Source organism: Colius striatus, chromosome 24 (genome assembly GCF_028858725.1).
Source record: "Colius striatus isolate bColStr4 chromosome 24, bColStr4.1.hap1, whole genome shotgun sequence".
NCBI classification, from domain to species: Eukaryota; Metazoa; Chordata; class Aves; order Coliiformes; family Coliidae; genus Colius; species Colius striatus.
In genome coordinates, this window is record NC_084782.1 from 4,669,856 (window position 1) to 4,682,703 (window position 12,848).

At 45.0% G+C, this 12,848-nt stretch overlaps 1 protein-coding gene across 1 annotated transcript in view; it reads left to right on the forward strand.

Moving 5' to 3' along the window:
- The first annotated feature begins 8,251 nt into the window (after positions 1–8,251).
- The window catches only part of CSMD2 (CUB and Sushi multiple domains 2), a 273,888-nt gene continuing 269,291 nt past the window's right edge, over positions 8,252–12,848 (forward strand). The window contains exon 1 of the mRNA XM_062014368.1: positions 8,252–8,408. Coding sequence (XP_061870352.1) covers positions 8,252–8,408 — 157 coding nt within the window. The remainder of the gene's footprint in view (positions 8,409–12,848) is intronic.

Below are 12,848 nucleotides of genomic sequence, written 5' to 3' on the forward strand. Positions count from 1 at the left end.
AGGAGGTTTGACTTAAAATTGATGTAAAATTGTTTGACTCCTCCTAAACCTTGCATTTCATTGTGTTCTGTGTAAGACTCAAGAATTCCTTCTTAACCAGAAGGAATTTTCCAGAGCCACATAAAAGGGCAGAAAAAATTGCACCTATCCAAGAATAACTGAGTCAAAGTTGGATGGCAGCAGTGGAGATATGCAAAGAGTTATGACAGAATATATGCTCTACAATATTTGTGGATCAAAATAGGTTTTATTTTCAGTAAAAATACAAGTTTTGTGTCAAGATGATTCTTTGCTGTGACTGGGTGCAAAGGAGTTAAATGTGCTTTGAGGTGGGCTACACTTGCCACAAGAAGTACTACATGTCTCCCTGTGCCATAGTATGGGAGCAGTTGGTAGTCATTAATGAGGTTATCCTCACAGCAGTCTGTAAGGTGGAGAAGCTTTGCTTGGTTACACAGCTAAGCCCTGTGGTGGTTTTTATATCATCTGTCAAATATGGTAAATTTAACCATGTGATTCTGGACATGAAAAGGGTTTTCTGGATTGTATGCCTTCTCTCCCAGTGTCCCTAATGGGAGAAACCTTGTTTGTTCTCCAGGCTACAGCTTTGCATGGTTTTAACCTTCAGGCCTCAGTGGATCCTTAAATTTCTTCAGGACCAGGGCCTGAATTTCTTTGGACTGTCTTTACTTGTCATTACAGTTCAGTTCCCACCTGTAAGGGCTAGGTGTTGTAGTATTTGTAGCTTGCTAACCATCTTCCATGGAAGGAGATAAGACTGACAGATGGTTTAATCTGTAGGGTTCATCACAAAGCACCTCTGTACTCCCCCAAAGTCCTCTGGGACCTTACAGTGGGACTGCTGTCAAAGTTCTTTTAAAGCCCACCTACGTACCTAGAATGGTTACCTGCTCAAAATACCACTTTATGCCTATTGTGGTTATCTACTCAAAATGCTGATATAAATCCCACTTTGCTATTCCACATCCAACTATGTTCAGTAACTTAATGTATTATCAACTTCTTCTTAGCTTGAGGGAAAGCCTGATGCTCTGTGCACTCACTGTGTCCAAACATACACGGTTCATAAACAGCCAAAATGAGGAAATTCTAAGTAGTGAATTTAGCAAATTATGTCTAATCATAGGATCACTATAATTAGTAGGCTACTGATTTCCTTCCTATTTTTAAAGAACAAAAACCTCAACAGACTTATCCTGTGGATATGAAAACAGAAAATTGTTAAGGTATTTCTGAGTACAGCTTATGTCAAGTAACTTTTCCCCCATCTTTCAGTGGGATTTCCATCTCTGGCAGTTTCACAGGTGCAGTCCTGATGCTGCAACTTCTTACTCAAGTCTTATTTTTTGGGGTCTGCTCTTAATGCTTTGCACAACCAGTTGGCATTTGTGCACTGACCAGCTGGAGAAATGTAAGAGTTGAGGTGGCAACTATGCTGATTGTCTCTTGGACTTAAACATTAGGTTAATGGAGTTTTTGAACTGTTTTTGAATATGTTTGAGGATGGGAATGTTATGTCACAGTCCAGGCTCTGCTTATCTATGAAGCTCTCTCCTCCTGGTAGATTATAATCTCCTTTATGTTGGTCAGTTGTGACATCCTCAACAAAAGTGTTTTTTCCTGTTACCACCTGCTCTGGCTGTTGTCAAGAACTTGCTCTTCTGTATCCAAATGCTCCAGAACAAAGCCAGGAAGGTGAAACTTGCTGTTTGTTCAAAAGCTTCCAGATACATTTTAAAATGAGCATAGTAGCAATTTGCTTAAGTCAATATTTTAAAACAATTAAGGATTGCTAAATTGAGCAAGGTCATGTGGTGTGATCTCCAGCCACTGGTGCTGCTGCAGCTGATGAATTGGGTAACACCTTTGTTGACAGCTGGTATATATGAAAAGATTTTTTTTTAATCCATCTTTCAATAAGTCAGGAGTAATAGAGGTAGTCAAGGTAGGGTATGGAAGTCTCTACCTCAAAGGTAGAAGCCTGACCTAGGGCCATTTCACGTCAGTTGTGGCCATTTTAAAGCAGTTCATTGAACTCTGCGAGTTAATTTGGGTTTAGCACTTCAGTTTGACTACTGCTGGAAGGTTCAATGACTCTGGGATCTTTGAGCAACTGCTGATGAACATATTCTACTGTGTGAGTGTGTGTGCAGAGGGTCCTTCTGTCCTGAAGAGTCTGAGAGCTAAAGACAGGAAAACATTGTCATGTAAAAAGGACAGATGAGTTGCCAAAGGTAACTCAGTCGACAGTAAATGAACAATGATGAGAGGATCACTAGTTTGAACCCAAAGGTAGGACTTTAGCCACTAGACTTCACTTCTTTTTAATTTCTTCTGAAGTTGCTGAGTTTTTCAGGTCCTCACAGTTGTATCTTGGCCACTGCATTCACTGCAGGGGCCTTAAAGCTCACAGCCTCCCAGTAAAGTAGAAAATGTAACACTGTCCCGGTGTACTGTGTGTGCCCAGTTGTGCTAGCTTCAGGGCAGCTGTGGGTTGAGTGGGATAGAAGTCATGTTGGTTAGGCTGGCCTTGCTGCAGTAGACTTACTGCTAAAGACCAGATCTATATTCCTTTAAGAGTAAAATGTGTTGTTAAAGAATACAATTAACTTTTAGTAGTTCCTAGTTCTTCACTGCTTTGTAGAATGCCTTTGTTCCTAAGTCTTTGCAACTGTCAGGACCAAAATAAATGGCTAACTGAGCATGTGCTAATTGTAAAGATATTTCAGCTGTGTAATTTAACCTACCACTATAGCTGACTCTGAGCTTCAGTGGCTATTTTTCATTTACCTGCTTTTCCTCTCTCTGTATTTGTTCTCGAGACTCAATATTTTGGGTTATTTAAGATATGGAGCAGAAAGGAAAGAAACCAGAACTCTTAAGATGTAACTCCTACATTTCTACTTGCTACAGTGCTCTGTGCTTACCCTTCCATGTCTTCATCTGTAAAACTAGCTATTTCCTCATCTATGAAGTTATCTTCATCAAGGTGAAATAACTGTTTACACTCTTTTATGCACCAAGGAAGATGAGACAGGTTTGCCTGATGTTTTGTTTGGACTTTAAGAAGTGAACATGTGCAAGGGGTTGCTGATTGTTAGCCACACTGATAAATTTTACTTTCCCCGTTTCAGGAGCATCCAGTAAATATGATCCCATTCATCCAAAGAGCCAGCTTTCCGCTCTTACCATTATTTGTCCTGTGAAACATGAGTTGGCATAAATTTTTCTGTGCTAAATTCAGCTTTTCTTTGTACAGATCAGCTGTTTACAGTAGCTCCCTTATAACACTTTAATTTTCGGTTTTGCTCCCTTGAATGCTGCTTTCACTTCTTCCTGTAAATATTTTGATGTGTGTGTGTGGTTGTTTTCCTTTAAATGTTGTGGGGAAGCGAATGCAGCAGCTGCTTATGGTGCTTCAGAATCTGAAGTAGTCGGATTTCATGGGACATGAAATTTTCCAAAGAAAATTGGTTATAGTGGGAAAAGTGGGAATAATTTGCCTCACTAGGAGGCTGCCAGCCAGCAATCGATGCACCCCGTGCCCCAGGCTTTCGTTTCAACAGGTTACGAAAGTCCAGTTCAGGAAGGTATAAAAAGCAGCAGCCTTTCTTGCTAGAGCTTGAGCAGTGCTTGAAGAGGACTTACTCGATCTGGGAGTCGGTGGCATCCCTTTGAAGGGTCCCTGGCAGGTCTGAGCAGAGAGCCTGCTGCAGCAGCGGCACCAACGACGGGGACTGCAGCTCTTCAGAGAGCCGTTGGACCCGCTTCCAGATCTCATGGCAGGCCTCGTCCAAGCTGTCCTGGGGAGTGTTGTTGTGGATCCAGATATGCCTTGGGAAAGGTCCCAGGGGGAATGGACTCTCAGATATTACTAGTGGAGCTGAAAGCTTATTGCTACTGGGGAGCATCTTTCAGCCTCTTGGTGTTGGCGAAGGGTCTTTCTGAAAGAGGTGTTTCTGTTGGTAGTGAGGAGCCATGGCAACCAGGGAGCTGTGGGGTGGGGCCACGGGCAGGAGGGGAACATCTGGAAAGTTCCAGCAGCAGGAAGGGAGATGGCAGCGTTCTGTTGTGTCCTTCCACACATTGAGAGTGTTCTCTGGCATAAATACTTACATAGACTCCAGTATTCAGCTTCCAACTGTCCCTCCCTCCCTGCGTATCGCTCCTCGTGTGTGTGCAGGTGGCTAAGCCCTGTGGAGGGCACAAAGCACATTCCTTTGCTCCTTGTCCCTTACCTTACACTCTCATCTTTCCACCAGCATGAGATGAAGATGGGAGGCTTTGTGTGTGAGAAGCAGTGCAGACAGAAGCAAGGGGTTCCTGCTTTAGACTTACTCTTACTTTGCCACAGCTGAAAGAGGAGGAGGATCATCCCTTCCAACCCTTAAGGTTCTGTGATCCCTGAGACCCATCTAGCAACACATCCCATCCCTGCTTGAGTGGTTTGTGTCCCTGAAACTCTTCCCAGCCCACTCCAGATCCACCCTCCACAGCACATTGCACAGAAGTCTCCTCTATCATGAGATAAGAGGAGGAGGGACTAATTATGACTTAAATCTCTGAAAAACTGAACTTTTTTTCTGCTTGTCCGCCTTCTGTTCCCGCAATGAGCATCCTGCAGCCTGCTGCCACCTCAGCCCTGCCCACAGGGCTGCTCCTACTGCAGTATTTCTAGTTGTGAGCTTCTCTAACTTTTCCACATTCCCAGAAGTACAGTGACACTTCTGCCCCTCTAACAGAGTGGGAGAGTATCTTTAGCCACCTTGTAAGCCCTTCCACTGCCAGATAAAAATAACTTGTTCTCAGTTTTGGAGCTTGTGTGTTTTTCAGCCTCAGAGCTATGGAATTTTTGCTTTGGGTACCATTTTCTTGCAATGCCCTCTGTGACATTTTGAGTGCTGGGCTATAAAACTTGGCCTAGGTATGAAAACACAAGGCAAAGTAGTTTTTAAATATAAAAGATATATGCGTGTCTTCAGATGCAGCAGCTGCTACCAAAATCATTTCACTGTACACAAGGTCTTGGCTCTGTACTTATCTCCTTTCTGATAATCCAAAACTGGACTCTCCTGTCATGTAAGTTAAATAGTGGTGACAGTTTCTTGCTAATGGAGATATCTCTTCACTCATGGTTATGCGTGGGATAAATGCTCTTTCCCCTCCCAATAGTGATAATATGTGGTTAAGAGAGAATAAATGAAATTGTGTGTCATTTAATAAGATGTTTTGTGTTTTCTTCCCCATGCCAAATTACTAATCATAGTACTTAAAATTGTAGGGAATGTGATCATGCTCCCTGTGTGAATGCCTTCTGTAGCTCCTCATATCAGCAGCGATGATATCTGTGAGCCAAGGGCACCGAATGCATTCTTTAGAGCATGATGCATGTAGGAGAGAGGAGGGAGGAAGAAGAGCCCTATGGATGTGGCTTTGTGTCAGAACGAGGGAAAACCAGATTCTGGCATTCCCTAACCCCTTGATGTTTGCCAGAGTTTCTCTTTCTCCAGGAAGGTGTTGCAAGGACTCATGCTTTTGAATTGCCCTCAGCTCCGTGCATTAAGCTGGAGGATGTTGTAATCGCTGTTATTTGTTCTATTGGGAGGAATCGCAAAACAGATGAGAGTGCTTTGGCTGGGAGGGTGAGGTACTGCGTGGTAAACGCAGCATCAACAAGTCGGCTGAATATCCGCAGCAGGCTCCTCTGAGCCCGGGCTCTGACTGCGGGTGGCAGTGCAGAGCAGAATTTGTCTCCGGTGGGTGCTTGCACTGACTACAGGATTTCTCTTTAGTAGCGAGGTAATTTTGCAAGGTGAGAAGCGAAGTGAATGGCAGGGGTTGGAAAACGGGCTGTTAAGCAGAACCTGCAAACACATCCTTGTAAGAAATGGATTGTAATCAAAGAAGCTGGTGTTTGGTTGCTGTGGTGGTTGCTGCTGGAGTCATCAGTCTTGTCCATTTAGCAAATAAATGCAGTGTTTTGTTTTGAGAGTGTGAGACCCTAATCCTTAGAGGTTTTGAGAAGGAAACTTACTTGGGAGGAAACCCTCGACTTGAAATAGCTATGATTTTATTAACCAAGAATAAAGTGGGATTGTATCTCCTCAATGACTTGATTATGCCAGTCGATTGTTCTTGATGCAGGGCTTGGCTGACTTTGGCTCAGCCCCTGCCCTGCTGCTGTGCAGCAACCCAGCCACATCTACAGCTGAAAGCGATTCTGGGGCGGGGGGATTATTTGAGGTGAATGGCTGTATAAGGGAAATCCAATGCATAGAGCTGTGAAGTGTGGTACCCTGTTCTGTGATGCTTTTCTATTTGGATCTGTGCCTTTGAACAATAAGGTCTATTTGAATAGGACACTGCAGTTTAAACAGACATAAAGCAACTCTTTCATGTAACAGCCCTGGTTGCCTTGGCTATTGGCATCGGTTCACAATGTAGGCAGTGGAAGGACTGAAATGCAGAGGGGACACAGGGAAAGTGAGTGAGAACGAGGATTGATTTGAGGGTGGAGGGACAGATTTGCAAGCCCTCGATATAATTTGTTTTTTAGCTGTCAAATAAGCTCATTCAAGGCAACCGGAACAAGGCTGAAGAAGGGGGTTTTGCAGTAAGAAACTGCAGCAAATGCAAAACGCCAAGGCAGGGGGATGGGTGGCGAGTTGAGCCGCACGGCTGGGCGAGCCGGGGGTGCCGGAGAGGCCCGACCCCAGCCCCGGCCCCGGCCCCGGCCCCGGCCCCGGCCCCGGCCCGCCGCGGGCAGCAGCAGCGTCCGAGCTCCGCCGGCTGCGCCTCCCCGACTCGGCGTCGCTCCGGGGGGGCGCGGGGACGGCGAAAAGGGGGAGGGTAGAGATGGAGAAGGGGGATCTCGGTCTGGTACCATCCCCCCCTCCCTTCTCCGGAGGCAAGGGCAAGGGTTTTGGGAGAGGGGCTGCTCCGTGTCTGTCAGACCAGAAGGGGAACGCAGCAGGTTCTTGCCGGGAAGGGGGGAGCACATTCGAGGTGTCTGCTTTTGTTTTTTGTCTTAAGCTTTGGTGTCACGTTGGAGTTATTTTTCTTGTCCATAGATTTGGGCATCGTTACCAAGATAATTAAGTCCCTGAATGTGGCGTTAACAGACTGTATTTTTCTTCCACGTCTTGCATGCAGCTACAGGGACAAATGTACTAATAGATGGTTTTTACAAAAACGGGGTGGTGGTGGAGATGTACCACTCCTGCCAGCCCTGGGAACGGCCAACAGCCCTACAGCTGAACATACCTGTCCCCTGGGGGGTCACAGCCAGCACAGCCTTTCCCACCTCTCGACCCCTTCTTCTGAACCAGTCCCACCAGTGTCAGGGTACTGCTCCTTTGCTGAGAGGACAAATCGCACCCTGGGGAGGGAGGATGGCTTTTCTGTGTTATCTCTTGTGTTTGTAACAAAATCTATCACAAAAATTGTGCCAATATCATCAAGTTGCTGGGGGAGGCAGGGAGCAGGGCTGGGGGTGCCCTGGGAGGCTGCCTTGCACTGGTAGATGTCTTCATAGCAGAGATGCTGCCTGTGTGTGTGTGCATACTATATGATGCTCCATGCAAAATGGGAGGGGTACCCTGTGCAAGAAACCTGTGATGTGTAGTAAAAATAAACACAGGGCTAAAGCACAATTTGTGGTCTGTTGGCTCTGGTGGGGTGGGTGCTGGTGGGAGGATTGTGCTGGGTTTGGACAAGCGAAACTGAGGCAGATGTATTTGGTGACTGCACGGCAGCCCCTCACTGCAACACCCGTGCCCTCTCCCCTCCCCAGCATTTAGTGAAGAGGAGAACAAAGATATGGGAATGATGAATCAACTGGCTAATAAAAAAGTATAAATCCCTGAGGACTGTGTGGTGCTAATGCCGAGGAGCTGGCTCTGAGACAGCCACCGGGAGGGACAAGCCAGCCCTCCTCTCCTCTCCTCTCCTCTCCTTGCCTCTCCTCTCCTCTCCCCGAGCTGCTGCCACACTTGGTTCATTCCAGCTGCAGAAGCTCAGAGCCTTCCATGCGCTGGGATTTTTTTTTTCTGGGCTGAAAAAATAAAAAATCAGAAGCCTGACCTGCTTTTTTTTCACCCTCTTTCCTTTCTCCTCTTCATCCAGCCGAGCCGAGGACTATCCCAATCGTGGAGAGGAAGAAAAAGGGGGGAAAAAAACCCTAGCAACAACAACCAACCCCCAGCACGCCCCATTCCTGCTGCCCTTTGACATGCAACGTTCCTTGAGATGGGACAAGCCGGGATGCAGCTGCGGCTTTGGAAGGAACTGGGGAAAATTGGGGATCTTTGCTCTGATGACGGTGGAGGTGAGCTCCTGGAGCCGGGTGCTGCTGCTCTCCGTGGGGCTGCTGGCTGTCTCAGTGACTGGTAAGTGTAATGGAGAAAGCTGGCAACTTTAGGAGCATTTTTCTTCCTGTTCCTTAAATCAAAGGTCCACTGTTAATCCTCGAGGGGGGTGGGGGGGAGGATGACACTGTGTGTGCATACACTTGTGTGTCAGCACATGCTTCTCTCTAGTGTTCAATAAGGAGTATATTTTCTTCAGACCTTCGTAGGTTTGTACAAGATAGTTTCCCTCTGTATCCTTTGGGAGCAACAATTTTAAGCAATGGGGTAATAAAAGGTGGCTTTATTTGATCTTATTCCCCTTCTCTGGTGGGTCAAATGATTTGTGCACAGTTGCTCTATGATATGCAAGATGACTGTGAAAAATGCCATCATCGTTTCCCCCTCTGTCTTTCCCTTGCATCTTAATTCAGTATTTCACTACCCTAGTGTTTGCCAATAGCTGGTAAAATAGATTTAGGATACGTAGGATGAAGATGGAAGCACTTTTTTCTGATTCTTTCTGCCTTTCAAGTTGATGATCTCTTATATGTGAGCTCTTTGGCCTCAGCATCGTGGGTTTTTGTGAAATAGTGGTTTATTGACTGGACAGATAGTAATAAAAGACTTAAATTGGGGTGCACCTTGCTTATGTCTCCATCCTAGTTTCTGCAACTACCCTTGTGGCAAAAGCCTATCTAAGGACTGAAGTTTATTTCTGGTATAAACAGCAAATATTTAGGGACTGTCCTTATGTGTGTGTAGGAGGGGGAAGAGTGGGAGAGCTGAGTGTTCGACAGTGTCTTCTTTTCACACTGTGCAGTGCTCCGATTTCCAAGAGTTTCTAAGTTAATGTTTGTCGTGCCTGCTGTATCTTAGGCTAGAGGAATGTGTGTTGATGTGTATGAAAGCTGCTTGGGTTTTGGTTTGGGTGTTTTGGGGTTTTTTTGAAGACTTTGTGATGTGGGATGCAACACTGATTTATGTAAGGCAGCTTTCCTCTAAGGACATCCAGAATAAGTATTAACTTCTCCTGAGTACTCTTGGAGTGGACCTGAAGAGTTTTGCTAACTGGATGTATCTGTTAAGAAAGGATGTAAAGCCATCCAAACAACCTACAAGTCTTAATTAAGGATGAATATTCAGTGGGTATTTTTCTGTCTTTAGCAGGAGCATTTACCCTGTACACAGGAGAGAACCATTCCAGCAGCTTCTGTTGTGCTTCTCCGATACAAATAAACTGATGTAGAGATACCTCAATACATGATTTACTATATCAGGGGTGTTTACAGCTTTTTTTCATCTCCTAAGTTATCTGTAGCTTGTTCATACTAGATTTTCCAGATTTCTCTCCTGTATCTGCTTGTTTAGTATATAATCTTTTCTTGTCAGGCCCCTAGCTCCCTTCTCTGTGCATTTAGAGTGCTGTCTCTTCTGGATCCTTCACCCAGAGGTTGGTGCTCTATGTTGTTTTTCTTGGAGCAGAAGATCTACAAAAGCTTTTTAGACCTCAGATGCTTTTTACATGCATCAGAGCTACAGGCACTGGTCAGCAGCTCTTCTTTCCTAGCTCTTCTTTTTAAACACATTCTGAAATCCCAGCAATGATCTCTTTGTCAAAGCAAGGTACCAACTTGGAAATCGGTGGCTTAGTGCTAGATACTAAGACAGAAAATGTGCATGGACTGAATGCACCCACCCTTTGCAGAGCCTGTGGTGGTCTTAGGGTGTAATTCCAGAAAGTGAGTGAGTTTGGGCTGAGACTTCTAGTACCTTCGCTGAACAAATCATCAGCCTCTGTAGAACAAAGTTCCTCAGAGGCTTCAGTTCTAACCTTGCCTGTTCCTCGGGTTTGTGTGGGTAGTAATAACCAAGAGTACCCATAGTGTGGCAGCAGAGCTGTATATGTCAAACTATCAGTTTGTAGTCTGCCTTAAATAAAAAGGGAACGAAATCCTTCTCACATCAGCTGTGCTATGTCAGTAGTCCTGTTGCCCTTCTCAAAAATGACACAAGGCATGTGCTTTCTTCAGATGCTGCTGTGTCTAAAGGCAAGATAATGTAACCCCTGTTAGTGCAAAGAACAGACCAAGCCATAGGGAAGGTGTTTTGTGATATGCTGCAGTTTATTGTGTTTGTGTGGGGTGGGGAGAAAGAAGGCAGTTAGGGTAGTTTCTCTTTTTAGTTTTAAGGGTGCAGTAATGACTTTACAATTCTAAGAGTTGCAGAGGGCACTGAATTTGTCTTTGGCTGCAAGCTGATTGGGATCTGTGTATGGCCTCTCAGCAATACAGTGTGTGATGATTCTTAAACTGCGTTTTCTTGATTATGAAAACAGGTGGGAACAGGAATGTTACTCTTCACATTCCCTTCTGGGTAATTAGCTATGCATTGGCACCAGAAGGTGCATTTGGGGTATGTACTGGCTGGGTGTATATGCATGTACACATGGGCAATTTCCTTTGAAGGCCTGGAATAAAGGGGATCTTGATACCATTATTTACACCCTGCTTTACTAGTCAGCATCCTGTTGTGTACCAGGTTATGGAAGGATGCACTGGCTTGAGACTTGTCTAATCGGTTTAAACCCATTGCCATTTTCTTTTTTTCTGATGGCAAAGAGTTTATTGGCAGCTTCTTCCTTTGAAGAGTGGAAGAGCAGAAAGCTGGTCATGAATTTTGATGTATGTGTACGTATTTATGTTGTAAATCATCCTTTTATTTTGTTCTGCTGTCTTAAATCTCTGCAGGATGAAGAGTGATTCAGGAGCTCTTCACTCTGCCAGGGAAGGAACTTCAGTGTGAAATAGTGATTTGAATGTAGTTTTTTAGGGGTAAGAGTGTGAGATATTAACTCTCTGAAGTGGTAGATAAATGTTTTGGGGTTTTTTTTTGGTGTGTTTGAGTTGTTTGTTTTGTAGGAGGGAGGGAAGTGAATAGTCACCAGCCTGATTATGTTTGATTGTGGCATATGATGAAACTACAATATTTTATGGCAATAGCTGAGTGTTCTGATGTGAGTTGTACTATTGCTGATGCAGGGGGGATATCAGTGCTCAATGGAATGAGTGATTCACATGCACTCATTCATGTCTTGCTCTTACCTTTTGTTACTGAAAAGGAGTGATTTATGCAAAACGTTTAGAGGGTGCAGATGTTTAAAGGGTCCGTATTATCATAGGTTGGGAACAAGGCATCATGTTGCCCTACCTGCTTCCTTGTCCTTGTGACTTGGAAAGAGGATGTGTCTATAGGTTTTCAGTGCTTCACAAGGAGGTAATGTAGGTGATCCTCAGCTGGATGGGAATAAGAGCCAATCCTTCCCTCTCCACGTGCCTGTATCTGTGAGGCTGGGCCACCATGTGGCCCTCAGGTTGGTTGGAGTGGAATTAATGTGCTTTCTTACCTCTTCACCCTGGTGTGCACACTTGTGAGTTCTCAGTGAAGAACATGCAAATTCAACATGCTTTCCTCTGTGGAAGGATGTGCCTATAATTTTGGGTATGGAAGGCAGGAGGGGAAGAGGAGCCCTTGTGAGAAAGAACTTGGTAGAATGACCTGCTGTGCAATAGTTAGGACTCTTCTACAAGCCTTGGCTATTTGACTGACCACTAGTGCTGTGGCACAGTCATGCTGTGGCACCATAGGCAAGCGATTTCATCTTGTTCTTTGTGTTGAGTTCATTGTTAGGGGTACAAGAGGCTTTCCTTTGCTGTACAATTGTTTGTTGCCTGCCACACTTCTTTTATTGTCATGGCCTCTCAGGACTGCTGAAGAATGTCTAAGCTCAAGCTTTCCTTGCCACTGAGCCCAGTCCCTGTCATGTCAGAGACCTCCCAGGGAAATTCTGTATTCAGGTCATTGATGGTTCCCAGCTGAGGCAGCCTGCAGTGGTAGAGGTGGATGTCTGTTCCGCTGATCCTTGGTGGCTGCCTTCCAGTTGTCTAGGAGTTTCTGTCAAAAGAATGTGCTTGTCAAAATGGGTGTGGGGAATGTGATCTAGGCAGTCTGCCACATATCCCAGTAGATGTGCTTTTTGACAGGCTGGTTTAGGGCTCAGGGTGTAGTTGAGGTGATCATTTGTAGTATCCCTGCTATAGAGAATACATGTTCTTATGCAGAAGTGACTATGCCTTATTAATCTACTTTCAGGCAGAAGTGAAGAGTAATTCCTCTCTCCCAGTTTCCTATTCTGTTCCAGGGATTTTCAGTTGCTGAATTACTGTGTGATGCTTGCTTCCTTGCTCTGGTTCCTGAGAGGCCAGTTGTTTGTGAAATGCCAAATTTCACAGCTGGGCTTATATTCCTGATGATGCCCTCCCCAAATCCTGCTTAAAATTGGCATGGAACTTGACCAGATGAAGTTGTTAGGACAATGCTGAGTGTTAAGCACATTTGAGGGAAGGTCAGGCAGATTAACCTCCTTAACACTGGTGATGTAACATCCAGCCACAGCAATGAGGCACTTGTGGAGAGTGGGTT